General features: G+C 45.7%; 1 protein-coding gene across 1 annotated transcript in view; it reads right to left on the bottom strand.

The window, feature by feature from the left end:
- Nucleotides 1-13485, bottom strand: part of LOC111959435 (plakophilin-4) — a 120950-nt gene that overhangs the window by 36134 nt on the left and 71331 nt on the right. Inside the window, exon 8 of the mRNA XM_070437725.1 lies at nucleotides 8098-8292. Coding sequence (XP_070293826.1) covers nucleotides 8098-8292 — 195 coding nt within the window. The remainder of the gene's footprint in view (nucleotides 1-8097; nucleotides 8293-13485) is intronic.

Genomic DNA, 13485 nt, shown 5'->3' with positions numbered 1-13485 from the left:
CGGAGTTTCCTCCGGTTCTCTTACGGAGTTTCCTCCGGTTCTCTTACGGAGTTTCCTCCGGTTCTCTTATGGAGTTTCCTCCGGTTCTCAGAAACTTGTTTTGCCTTTCCATTTTCATTCCCCGCACCACACCCACCCAGCAGCATCCACCAGTCAAACACAAAATAAGAATACACTTTCATACACTTCTATTAAACGTTGCTCTCCTGAATAACAGTAAGCTTACCAGAGTACCTGGCATTATTTCCTCGTACCCCTGCACAACGACTCGCTACTGGTACCCCGTGTATATAGCCAAGTTATCGTTAGTCATTGTGTATTTATTATTACTTTTATTATTACGTGTTTTACTTTGCTATTATTTCTCCATTTTCTTTCTCTCTGCATTGTTGGGACGTAAGCATCTCACGGTTAGTCCACACGTGTTGTCTACAAAGCACGTGACAAATCAAATGTGATTTCTTTTGAGACTATCACATCGCATTACGGAGGAGTACCTCCTTACTCTACCGAGGTCGTTGCTTACAATCGCTTCCTCTCAGCAGGCCCTGATATCCTGATGCCAAAGGCACATCTTATCTTGAACTTTAACCCAAACACCAGATGTGCTACAGAGGGACATGCTACTGCAATTTAGGTCAGAGATGTTGTGCTGTGATGTGCGTTTTTTCTTTAAAGCTACTTTTGCTGCTTGCTTGAGTGATTTGAAATGGCAGGGAGTTCTATGCTATCATGGCTCTATATATATATGTTCTATAGCCACATTTTCCATAACCAAATCCAGCTTAGGTCTACAGCTTAAGGAATGATTAGTACGAAATACTATGCTCTTAGTCTTCGATATATTCAGGACTAGTTTATGGCTTCCCACCCATTCTGAAACTAACTGCAACTCTTTGGCATAGGGTGTGGCAGAGGGCGTAAAGCCGTAACACGTCCGTTTTTCCGCTAACAGATTATGGTCAATAGTATCAAAGGTTACACCGAAATCTAACAGTACAGCTCCCACCATCTTCTTATTAAACCATTTATTTCAGCAGGTATTCGTGCCAGTGCAGTACATGTAGAACGCCCTTTTCTATAGGACTGCTAAAGGTCTGTTTGTTCATAGATAAATAACATTGTATCTGATCAAACACAATTATTTCCAACATTTTGCTAAGAGTTGGCAGTAGTCTTATTGGTCTGCTGATAGAACCAGAAAAGGGAGCTTTACCATTCTTGGGTAGCAGAATGACATTAGCTTCCCTCCAGGTCTGAGGGAAAACTTTTTTCTCCGAGCTCATCTTGAAGATGTGAGAAATAGGAACGGCAACATATTCCGCCAACATCCTCAGCAGCTTCCCATCTAAGTCGTCAATACCAGGTTTCTAATTATTGAGGGCCAGCCACAATGTTTTATCCACTTCCCCGCTAACTTTATGAAATGTTAATTGCCATTGCTTTTCTTGGCATTTTATGCATGCATATGATGGCCAACAGTTTGTTGTTGGCATTTCATGCCTGAGTTTGCCAATGAAGTAGTTTTCAAAATAATCGGTCACATCAAAGAGTTTTGTGATGAACGAGTCATCTGATTCAATAAAAAACAGTGTTGAATTTGTCTTTCTGCCCATCATTTCATTTCAAGTTCTCCAAAGCTTTTTTTCCCCCATCATAATTTAAATAATTTAGTTTCTTCTTCTTTATGTTGAGTTTAGTCACATCATTTCTCAATTTGCAGTAAGTCAGCAAGTCAGATGTGCAGACACTCATTACCCACTCCTTTTGCTTCCTTCTCATTCAACCATACAGTTCTTCAGCTCCTCATCGACCCACGGTGCCTTAGCAGTTCTAACAGTCACTTTCTTAATAGGTGCATGTTCATCAATAGCTGGAAGGAGCAATTTCATAAATGCTTGAAGTGCAGCGTCTGGATTCTCCTCATTACACACATCAGACCCATCCATCTTCTTTATATCTTCAGCATAGGAATCACTACCACACTTTTAGTATGATCTCTTATACACTATTTTAGGCCCTGCCTTTGGAACTTTGGCTTTTCTGGATAAAGCTATTATATTGCGGTTACTACATCCAACGAGTGTGGATACATCTTCAGGACAAAGTTCTGCAGAATTAGTACAAATATAATCAATACACATGGATGATATAGTTCTTGGACTGTTTGTAAACACCCCGGTAGCTTGATTAATAACCTGAACTCGATGACAGGCGTTGGTTACAGTGAGCTTCTTCTTTACGAGCGGACAACTCAATGAGAAGCAGTCWATATTCAGGTCACTCAGAAAAGAGACCTGTCTGTTAACATSACATACACTATCAAGCGTTTCACACKTATTATCCAAATACTGACTGTTTGCATTTGGCAGGCCGATAGCAGCACCCCAAAAKAATAAGCTTTAGATGTGGCAGGTGAACCTGCAACCAACCACAACACTTCGACAACCTTTGGCGTAAGATCTCCTCTGAGGTTCACAGGAATTTGGCTCTGAAAACATACAGCGACACCATATGCATTCCTGTCTCTTCTATAGATGTTATTTCCCTCTATTGCTACTGCTGTGTTGTCAAAGGAATTATCAAAGTGAGTCTCAGCGATGGCTAATATATGAATGTTATCTGCGGTTAGCAAGTTATTGATTTCATGAACCTTATTTCTTAGGCTGCCTATTTTAATATGGGCTCTTTTTAGCCATTTCCTGGGTAGCTTATCAGAGATAAGCATCAAGTGGGAAACCACAAACAAAGCAAGCCTCAATCCGGGTGCGAGGCTTAGGCTATGAACCCCTCTGCTTGGTTCTCTCACCCCTTTCAGGCTTTTGGGTGGGAGGGTGGACAACGAGCCTGTCGTAGCAGATGTAAGCAATGTCCCCACGCTCTCTGTCAGCTTTAATGGCTGGGACCAGTTCTCTTCGCCTCTGGCGCACAGTTTCAGAGTAGTCGTCGTTGAGGACGATGTCGGTTCCTCTCAAGATCTTGGCACTGTCCATAACAGCCACCTTGTCTTTGTACCTCAGGAACTTTAGCACTATCGACCTGGGTCTGTCACCTGGATAGGTTTTTCAATCCTGTGGGCGCACTCCACCTCAATCTTCTTATGATCTATCGGCAGCTCTTCAATCATTTTCCTCACTTTCACCTCAGACTCCGTCCAGGTCTCGTTTGGAGACTCTGGGATTCCATCCACAACAATGTTATTTTGCCTTGATTGTCCATCTAGTTAAGCCTGTATCCCTGTCATTACTAACATCGATTCACCGACAGTGTTGATGTCTTTCCTCGTGGACTGACAGTTAATTGTCATGCTGCTGCAGTCCTTTTTCAACTCATCAAGCTGAAAACACACAAAGGCTTTTTCACTCAAACAGCAATTCCTCCAATCTGGTTCCACTTAACGACGAGGGTAAAACAGCACTCCCATGATTCCACACTATATAAGTCTCCTTCTTCAAAGGAACTGTTTATTTATTTTTTTAAAGAGGTAGGATTAAGCCAGCCAGATCCTGCAGGTTTTCACAGGGCTGCAGWCTTGTAGTAGGTGATCCAGCAACACTCCTCTTCTTATCCCTCTCTCCTGTCTGCTTCAGCGTGGTCTGAGGCCAGCTCCACACAGTGCAGTGAGCCCGGCCAAGTGTCCGGCACAGGAATAGACACACACAGCCCTTCCTATCTAGGTGAAACCGCACCGGCTCTAACGCCAGCTAAGCTAACACATAAACACACCAACAGGACATCCTTCCTTCGAATCTTCCAGGCAATGGCAAATATTTAGTCGTTGAGCGTCTTGACTGTGTCTCTGTCCATAAAACAATGTATTTTCTGCCCCCTCTCTCCTCCTCGCGTTGTGATATTGTGACCTAGTTTCTCTCACAATATCACACACATAGACTGTCACACACACACATACACACTCACACAGCCTGGCCCTTGACCGCCTTCCTGCTCCGAGCAGCACACATAGCCCACGTGACAGCTTGACTGCTGCTCTCCTCTCCTCCAGTCACATTTCTATCCTAACATCCTGCAGGGACTGGGTCTGCATACGCTGCAAACACACACACACAAGGCACACATACGACACTCACAGTACACACACACACACACACACACAGTCCCTCCCACCAGAAACAGGACGTCAAATTGAAGCGGCCCTCCAAAAATCACATTTTTCACATCAATGCCCCGCTCTGCTTGGCAGTTCATAGGCCAGTCCAGACTCGCTGCCTTCAGGSTGTGCATACAGTGCATTCGGAAAGTATTCAGACCCCTTCACTTTTTCCACATTTTGTTACGTTACAGCCTTATTCTAAAATGGATTAAATCGTTTTTTTCCCCTCATCAATCTACACACAATACCCCATAATGACAAAGCAAAAACAGGTTTTTAGAAATATTTGCAAATGTATTAAAAACAAAAAACTGGAATATGACATTTACATAAGTATTGGCAGCGATAACAGTCTCCAGACTTCTTGGTTATGACACTACAAGCTTGGCACACCTGTATTTGGGGAGTTTCTCTCATTCTTCTCTGCAGAATCTCTCAAGCTCTGTCAGGTTGGATGGGGAGTGTTGCTGCACAGCTATTTTCAAGTCTCTCCAGAGGTGTTTGGTCGGATTCAAGTCTGAGAGACTGGTCCTGAAGCCACTCCTGCCTTGTCTTGGCTGTGTGCTTAGGGTTGTTGTTCCGTTAGAAGGGGAACCTTTGCCCCAGTCTGAGGTCCTGAGCGTTCTGGATCAGGTTTTCATCAAGGATCTCTCTGTCTTTCCCTCGATCCTGACTAGTTTCCCAGTCCCTGCCTCTGAAAAACATACCCACAGCAGGATGGCTGCCACCACCATGCTTCACCGTAGGGATGGTGCCAGGTTTCCTCCAGACGTGAAGCTTGGCATTCTGGCCAAAGAGTTCAATCTTGGTTTCATCAGAACAGAGAATCTTGTTTCTCATGGTCTGAGAGTCTTTATGTGCCCTTTGGAAAACTCCAAGCGGCTGTCCTGTGCCTTTTACTGAGGAGTGGCTTCTGTCTGGCCACTCTACCATAAAGGCCTGATTGGTGGAGTGCTGCAGAGATGGTTGTCCTTCTGGAAGGTTCTCCCATCTCCACAGAGGAACTCTAGAGCTCTGTCAGAGTGACCATAGGGTTGTTGGTCACCTCCCTGACCAAGGCCCTTCTCCCCCGATTGCTCAGTTTGTCCGGGCAGCCAGGTCTAGGAAGATCTTGGTGGTTCCAAACTTGATGTGTCGGTCCAAACTTCTTCCATTTAAGAATGATGGAGGCCACTATGTTCTTGGAGACCTTCAATGATGCATAAATGTTTTGGTACCCTTCCCCAGATCTGTGTCTTGACACAATCCTGTAGACAATTGCTTCGACCCCATGGCTTGGTTTTTGCTCTGACATGCACTGTCAACTGTGGGACCTTATATAGACAGGAGTGTGCCGTTTCAAATCATGTCCAATCAATTGAATTCACCACAGGTGGACTCCAATCAAGTTGTAGAATCATCTCAAGGATGATCAATGGAAACAGGATGCACCTGAGCTCAATTTCGAATCTCATAGCAAAGGGTCTGAATACTTAAGTAAATAAGATATTTCTAGTTTTTGCAATGATTTCTAAAAACCTGTTTTCACTTTGTCATGATGGGGTATTGTGTATAGATTGCTGAGAATTATATATATAAAAAAAATCAATTTTAGAATAAGGCTGTAACGTAACAAAATGTGGAAAAAGTCAAGATGTCTGAATACTTTCAGAATGCACTGTGGGTAATGGGGGAAACTCAACTGGCACACCGCAGAAAAAACTCCCACTGCAAATATCCGGAAATATCACTAAAACTCACATTTGTCTTTTCCTACCAGCACGGACTTTGCTGCCGGATGTTTTATTGAGGATTTGTTTACTTACTATGACTGTGATATGTGGTTGTCTCACCTTGCTATCTGAAAGGGATACTGCGAGATTTTGACAATTGACTACTTACTCAGAGTCAGATGAACCCGTGCATACYATTTCTATGTCTCTGCATGCAGTACCTGTAGACATGGTATCTACAGGTTTATTTGACTCTGGGTATGTAGAATAATCTTGCAGTATCCCTTCAGGATGAAAGGATGAGTTGCTCTGGATAAGGGCATCTGCTAAATGACTAAAATGTAAATATAGAAAAGTGTCCCTTAATCAACAAAGTTATACGTTATGTAACTACAGATCAATTCTCATAGTTTCTTAAGTAAACAAAACCTGGCTACAAGCCACCACTTTTAAAGTCTACTAAAATAATCTTATAGGGGGAAAAAAAAATACTCCATCTCTAAAATGCTACAAAATCAGCATTGATCAGTATTTGCATTCTCGTCGTACCCGAGTTCGGCAATGTTCTTTTTCTGCGCCAGGAATCAATATTGCCATTTAGCATAAATAACCCTCGTTCTCACTAGAAATACACCAGAAACACTGTAGATAAAGAATGTAGCCGGGGAAAAGGGCCATTCAAATGTAATTTTACACCGTAACAAAGAGTGCTTGGGGATGAGTTTTTTCTTCTTCTAATGAGGCCCAAACGTCCTTTTTTCTATTCCTCTCAATATAGCTGGGCGCAAGCACATTATGGGCCCTTATCGTTATCTGAGAGGCTTCTTCTGAGCATCAATACCATTTATTACTGGACTCATGGGTCAGGGAGGATCTCAGGTCTGCTGAATAGAGGATGCTGAATTGGGTGAGTGCTGGAGGACAATGGAGGACAATGGAGGGACGATGAGGAGAGAATGCTAACATCCAAACACAAACCGCTGGCAGTGGTTGCGTCCCAAATGGCACACTATTCTCTATGGACCCTGGTCAAAAGTAGCGCACTAAATAGGGTGCCATTTGGGGCACGTRCTGGGCATGCTGGGATAGCATGTCCTACTTTTAGGCCTGTGTGTGGACATCCTGCTGTCCCCTGGCCCCTCATCCCTCTTCTCATTATGAGTGTGACACACAGGTAATTGACTCTTTTGTGGCTTGAGTATCAGCCCATGCCTGTCTCCTCTCCTGTCTCAGCCCCATCTTTGACGGAGGAGGGAGGAAGGGAAGGATGGAGAGACAGGCTAGCATGCAGACTGTCTGGGCTGGATGGCTGTCTGGCTTGGGCACAAAGTGTTCCCGCGTGAGAGTGAGTGAGTGAGTGAGTGAGTGAGTGAGTGAGTGAGTGAGTGAGTGAGTGAGTGAGTGAGTGAGTGAGTGAGTGAGTGAGTGAGGTGAAGATGAGGTGAGTGAGTGTGAGGTTGAGTGAGACGGAGGAGTGATAGTGAGTGATAAGTGAGTGAGAGAGAGAGAGAGAGAGAGAAGAGAGAGAGAGAGAGAGAGAGAGAGAGAGAGAGAGAGAGAGAGAGAAGGAAGAAGAAGAGAGAGAGAGAGAGAGAGAAGAGAGAGAGAGAGAGGAGAGAGAGAGAGAGAGAGAGAGAGAGAGAGAGAGAGAGAGAGAGAGAGAGAGAGAGAGAGAGAGGAGAGAGAAGAGAAGAGAGAAGAGGAGAAGAAGAGAGAGAGAGAGAGAGGAGAGAGAGAGAGGAAGAAGAGAAGAAGAAGAAGAGAGAGAGAGAGAGAGAGAGAGAGAGAGAGAGAGAGAGAGAGAGAGAAGGAGAGGAGAGAGAGGAGAGAGAGAAGAGAGAGAGAGAGAGGAGATGAGAGAGAGAGAGAAGAAGAGAAGAAGAACAGAGAGAGAGAGAGAGAGAGCATCTGGGCTAGAGGGGGGCTCTAACATATATAAACTATGACAGAATCATTTTAAATGAAGGATACTGCTCTCTCCTCAACCTCTGTTTCTCACTAATGCTGCCTGTCTGTCCTCACTGCTGATCAAATCTGCTTATTAATGCCTTGACACCATAATGTTTGCATTAGTGTTCTCATCAGTGCACACAGAGATGACAATAGGGTTGCAAAATTCCAGGAACTCTCCCAAAATTCCCAGGTTTTCCAAAAATCCCAGTTGAAAGATTCTCGGAATTAGGAAGGAATAAACAGGAAATCCGGGAATCCTCCAACCAGGATTTCTGTGAAAGTTCCAGGAATTTTGCAGCCCTGGTCATGTGGTTACTGTACCTGAGGGCCCCCTGTAGATGGCGCTCTGCGAGGCATGGTTGAGGTCCACGGGGCCCTGGTGGCTGGGGCTGCGGTACAGGGGCCCATGGAAGGTTCTGTCCTCGTAAATGGGCGTGATGTGTCGGTCAGGGGACATGGCTGACCTCAGGTCCTGGCCCAGCTGGCTGTGYTGACTGGCGTACGAGCTCCGCATACCTAGAGGGATAGGGGAGGGAGGCGAGGGAGTGTAAGTCTGCATCCCAAATGGCAACTTATTCCTGATATAGTGCACTAGTTTTTGGGCCCTGGTCAAAAGTAGGGCACTATATAGGGGACATTGCCCAAGACAGTAKTACAAGTTCAGGGTTAGAGACTGCCACCGGCCTCGTGCATCTCCCAGTGTGTCACCCCTAATCACCATTAGCATCACACAGTGACAGCACTGGAGCTACTACACAGCAGCACACAGCACAGATAGGGATCCACTGTGATGATTCAGGCACTCTGGAATTGCTAGCGAGAGCTCAGAGAAAAACTCTGTGTTATCCGCGTTGGAGTTTGACATTTAAGCTGCTAAAGACTTAATTGAAATTAATTCATGGTTCATTTCCAATTCTGTGTAATGCTAAGGCAGTAGCTTTTTCAGTTTTTCATGCCACACCACCCCAGCTCTCATCTCCACCCTCTCTCTTAATGATTCAGCTTATTAGTAAACACACTCTCTTCTCTCTAGCAACTTAGCTGGGAAAATGTACTCTGAGCCATACTTCTCATTATACCTATCTGGCCTAGGAGAAAAAATATAGTGAAATAGAGCCCAAAGCCTCAATCACTAGTTGAAACCGCCCAGCAGTGAACTCAGCATCATTTTTCAGTATGAGCGGCCACACCTGGGAAGAGTACCAAATGGCACCCTATGTCATATGTAGTGCACTACTTTTGACCAGGAGCCATAAGGCTCTGGTCAAAAGTAGTGCACTACAAAGGGATTAGGGTTCCATTTGGAATGCAGCCCTGGGCCTTGACAGGATAGAAGTTGCCTTCCCCATTCCCAGGCTTTGTAGTGAGAGAGGAGATATATAGGCTAGTAGAACAAGGCTGAGCCAGAAAAATGTCAGGATGTGGCCAAGTGTGTTTCTGGAAATGGAGAGGGGGGTTCTCTTCACCATAAGCTCATCTACCAGGGGGAAACCCCACTGATGTCAGTCAAATTACAAATTCACACCAGATTAATTACTATGACGATAGTATTTGGGGGAGTCACAACGCACCATGGCTGACTAGCTGACTGACACGAGGGCCGGTCGGTCCAAATGTGGAACAATTTCAGCGTCCCAATGGCACCCTATTCTCTACTTTTGACTGGAAATCGATAAAGGTAGTGGACTATACAGGGAATAGGGTACCATTTGGGACGCATRCGATGCCTACAGCAATTATGAAGCATATGCTGCTCTGCATCCACACATATAAATCCAAAGCTCCAGGGCCATGATGCTAACGCCACGATACTCTCCGATCCCCTCAGCTTCAGGCAAATGGATCCCACGCACATGGCTCCTGTGGATGTGCGTGTGACGTAACCTCGCACGAAGGGGTCTTAACTCCCCTCAACTCGACTCCCCCAGCCCCAGTGGCGAGAGAGACCGCAGTGGCCGACTCACTGAACACTCACTGCACACGTCCCTCGCTTCAATAGAGCGGGCGCCGGTCCAACACTGCCCGGCGAGCTGAGGCTCCAAAGCTGCTCAACACTGACGCTGTCATGCGTTAACGAAATGAATTAGGGATTCTTATCGGAGTTCAAGACAGCGGAAAGGAATAAATAAATATGAAATATATATGTCTTTCTCCAGGAGAGTTGAAGCCCAGTGAGGCAGCTAGATATATACTCAGTAGCAGCACACTGTTCTCCTCCGCCTCAGAAACAGGACCAAATAAACATGACCTCTGGAGCATCCACAGTGTGCCTTCAGCTGTGGAGAGAGAGACCCGGGGGGTGATGATGCAACAGCGAGACCCCTGATAACCTCCAGCTTCGCACACTAACTAATGAACAGCTAAACGACAAGCCAGTGGAGAATAAACCCTATTCAAACAGTTTACTGGGCGACATGGAAAGCATAGCTAATGCCATCCACTAAAACGGTATTTCCCCGTGGGTAAGAGGTAGTGACATCTATTGCATTGCTTCAGAGATGACGGGAAAGAAAGGACTAAGGCTACACAACTCCACAAACTTTCTCAAAATTCCCAGGTTTTCCCTCCTGGTTCCCGGGAAAGTTCTAACTGGGATTTCTGGAAAAGCTGTGAATTTGGGGGAAATTACAGGACATTTCCAGCCCAAGGTGGGACTTGTCATTGGCGAGGTTAATGTGTGCTGATGTGGCGACACACCCAGCAGTGGCTCAGTCAGTCAATCTGCAGCGCTTCAGACAAAGGTGTTCCGTCCGTCTGGCAGTAAATCGCTTCGGCTTCTCTTGTTTAAATGTTGCCGACTAGAGAGGGGGAATATCAATGAGCCGGTGTAGGACACCACATCACAGACTGCCACAGCCCAATAATTAGCTAAACCCATCAAACATAAGGAAGGCTTTCAGTAGAACTGTAGCTGGAGAGGAGGAGAGAGGGAGGAGAGGAAGAAGTCTCCCAGAGACAGGAGCATCCATGCATATGCATCCCGCTCTGCTCTGCAGGCTCTCTCTCTCTCTCTCCCTCCCTTCATCTCTCTCTCTCTCTCTTTCTCGCTCTCTTAACAGCACCATTATAAACCTTAGCACGCTAATCCCTGTGCATTTATTCTGCTTCCCTGGTGAAATGTAGCGTTTAGGTTCGGAAGCAGCTTCAAATTGTCTCTGAAAATAATATATGACTGTCTGTGATGAACATTCATGGCGTGTTATACTTGTTTAATGCTGCCTTAAACTCCTCCTGTGGCCCTAACAGATTGCACTTGGCAGAGGCCAGACGTACTGTAGGGAGGTGGTGGTTTGGCACACGGACTCCACAGAAACAAACATTTAAATGGATGCAGCTGACTTACATTCCTGGTCCAAAATAATTCTTGAAACCTTTTCCCAACAAGGGAGTAAGAAAAGCAAAATCCATGAAAACAATCTGTTCCGCTCCCAAGAAGAAGATTACACAAGTATGAAAAGCTGGAAGCTTTAACTCTACACCAGTGTTTCCGTAAACCAAAGTGTTTACGTTAGGCGTGGGCTGAACACCCCACCTGCATAGAGGCTGTTGATCGCCATTTCCCTTTGCTCTCCTCCAGTGCTCTGAAATGGACATCAGGCATAATGGCCAAGGGATGATTTGTCTTCATCTTCCAATTTTCATCAGGAGAGAGGAGAAATTACTTCCTGCCAACGCTGCAGCAGGTGGGGGAAGAGGAGGGGAGACCAGGGAGGGGGCGGATCGTGGTCTGGCTCTGGCCAGAGACAGAGAGGGAGAGAGGGCTGCAGCCTGCAGATTTCAGGCCGGGCTCAGGTTTCAACTTTCAGGTGGCATTTGTCAACTGAATGCGAATGAGCGAGGGCATGTGAACATCCACATCCCTTTTACTGCTACTGCAGAAATAATCCACAGGTCACACAGGCAGTTCTGGCCCAGATGACCACAGGAGAGCAACTGTGCCATGCACATATTTCATTTTGGATTGGAGATGCTTAATGTGAGCCTGGAAGGAGAGTTTACAGTCTTACCAGACATCTAGGTATTTGTAGTTGTCCACATATTCTAAGTCAGAACCGTCCAGAGTAGGGCAGGTGAGGGCAGCAATCGGTTGAAGAGCATGCATTTAAAAGCAGTTTGAGGCCATGGAAGGAGAGTTGTATGGCACGTTTGGAGGTTTGTTAACACAGTGTCCAAAGAAGGGCCAGATGTATACAGAATGGTGTCGTCTGCGTAGAGGTGGATCAGAGAGTCACCAGCAACAAGAGCGATATCATTGATATATACAGAGAAAAGAGTCGGGCCCAAGAATTGAACCCTGTGGTACCCCCATAGAGACTGCCAGAGGTCCGGAAAACAGGCCCTCGGATTTGACACACTGAACTCTATCAGAGAAGTAGTTGTTGAACCAGGCGAGGCAGTCATTTGAGAAACCAAGGCTATTGAGTCTGCCGATAAGAATGCGGTGATTGACAGAGTCGAAAGCCTTGGCCAGGTCGATGAAGACGGCTGCACAGTACTGTCTTTTATCAATGGTGGTTATGATATTGTTTAGGACCTTGAGCGTGGCTGAGGTGCACCCATGACCAGCTCGGAAACCAGATTGCATAGTGGAGAAGGTACGGTGGGATTCGAAGTGGTCGGTGGTCTGTTTGTTAATTTGGATTTCGAAGATTTTAGAAAGGCAGGAAGGATATAGGTGTAACAGTTTGGGTCTAGAGTGTCTCCCCGTTTGAAGAGGGGATGACCGCGGCAGCTTTCCAATCTTTGGGGATCTCAGATGATAAGAACGAGAGGTTGAACAAGCTAGTAATAGTTGCAACAATTTCGGCGGATAATTTTCGAAAGAGAGAGTCCAGATTGTCTAGCCCACCTGATTTGTAGGGTCCAGATTTTGCAGCTCTTTCAGAACATAAGCTGTCTGGATTTGGGTGAAGGAGAAGCGAGGGGGACTTGGGCAAGTTTCTGCGGGGGGTGCAGAGCTGATGGCCGGGGTTGGGGTAGCCAGGTGGAAAGCATGGCCAGCCATAGAAAAATGCTTATTGAAATTGTCGATAATCGTAGATTTATCGGTGGTTACAGTGTTTCCTAGCCTCACTGCAGTGGGCAGCTGGGAGGAGGTGCTCTTATTCTCCATGGACTTTACAGTGTCACAAAACCTTTTGGAATTAGTGCTACAGGATGCAAATTTCTGTTTGAAAAAGCTAGCCTTAGCTTTCCTAACTGACTGTGTATATTGGTTCTTAACTTCCATGAAAAGTTGCATATCGCCGGGGCTATTTGATGCTAATGCAGTACACCACAGGATGTTTATGTGCTGGTCAAGGGCAGTCAAGTCTGGGGTGAACCAAGGGCTATATCTGTTCTTAGAACTACATTTTTTGAAAGGGGCATGCTTATTTAAGATGGTGAGGAAAGCACTTTTAAAGAGCAACCAGGGATCCTCTACTGATGGGATGAGGTCAATATCCTTCCAGGATACCCGGGCCAGGTCGATTAGAAAGGCCTGCTTGCTGAAGTGTTTTAGGGAGCGTTTGACAGTGATGAGGGGTGGCCGTTTGACCACGGACCCATTACGGATGCAGGCAATGAGGCAGTGATTCCTGAGATCCTGGTTGAAGACAGCAGAGGTGTATTTAGAGGGCAATTTGGTCAGGATGATATCTATGAGAGTGCTCATGATTACGGATTTAGGGTTGAACCTGGTAGGTTCCTTGATCATTTGTGTGAGAT

The sequence above is a fragment of the Salvelinus sp. IW2-2015 genome, linkage group LG36, assembly GCF_002910315.2.
Source record: "Salvelinus sp. IW2-2015 linkage group LG36, ASM291031v2, whole genome shotgun sequence".
NCBI classification, from domain to species: domain Eukaryota; kingdom Metazoa; phylum Chordata; class Actinopteri; order Salmoniformes; family Salmonidae; genus Salvelinus; species Salvelinus sp. IW2-2015.
This window is presented reverse-complemented; position numbering and strand designations above follow the sequence as displayed.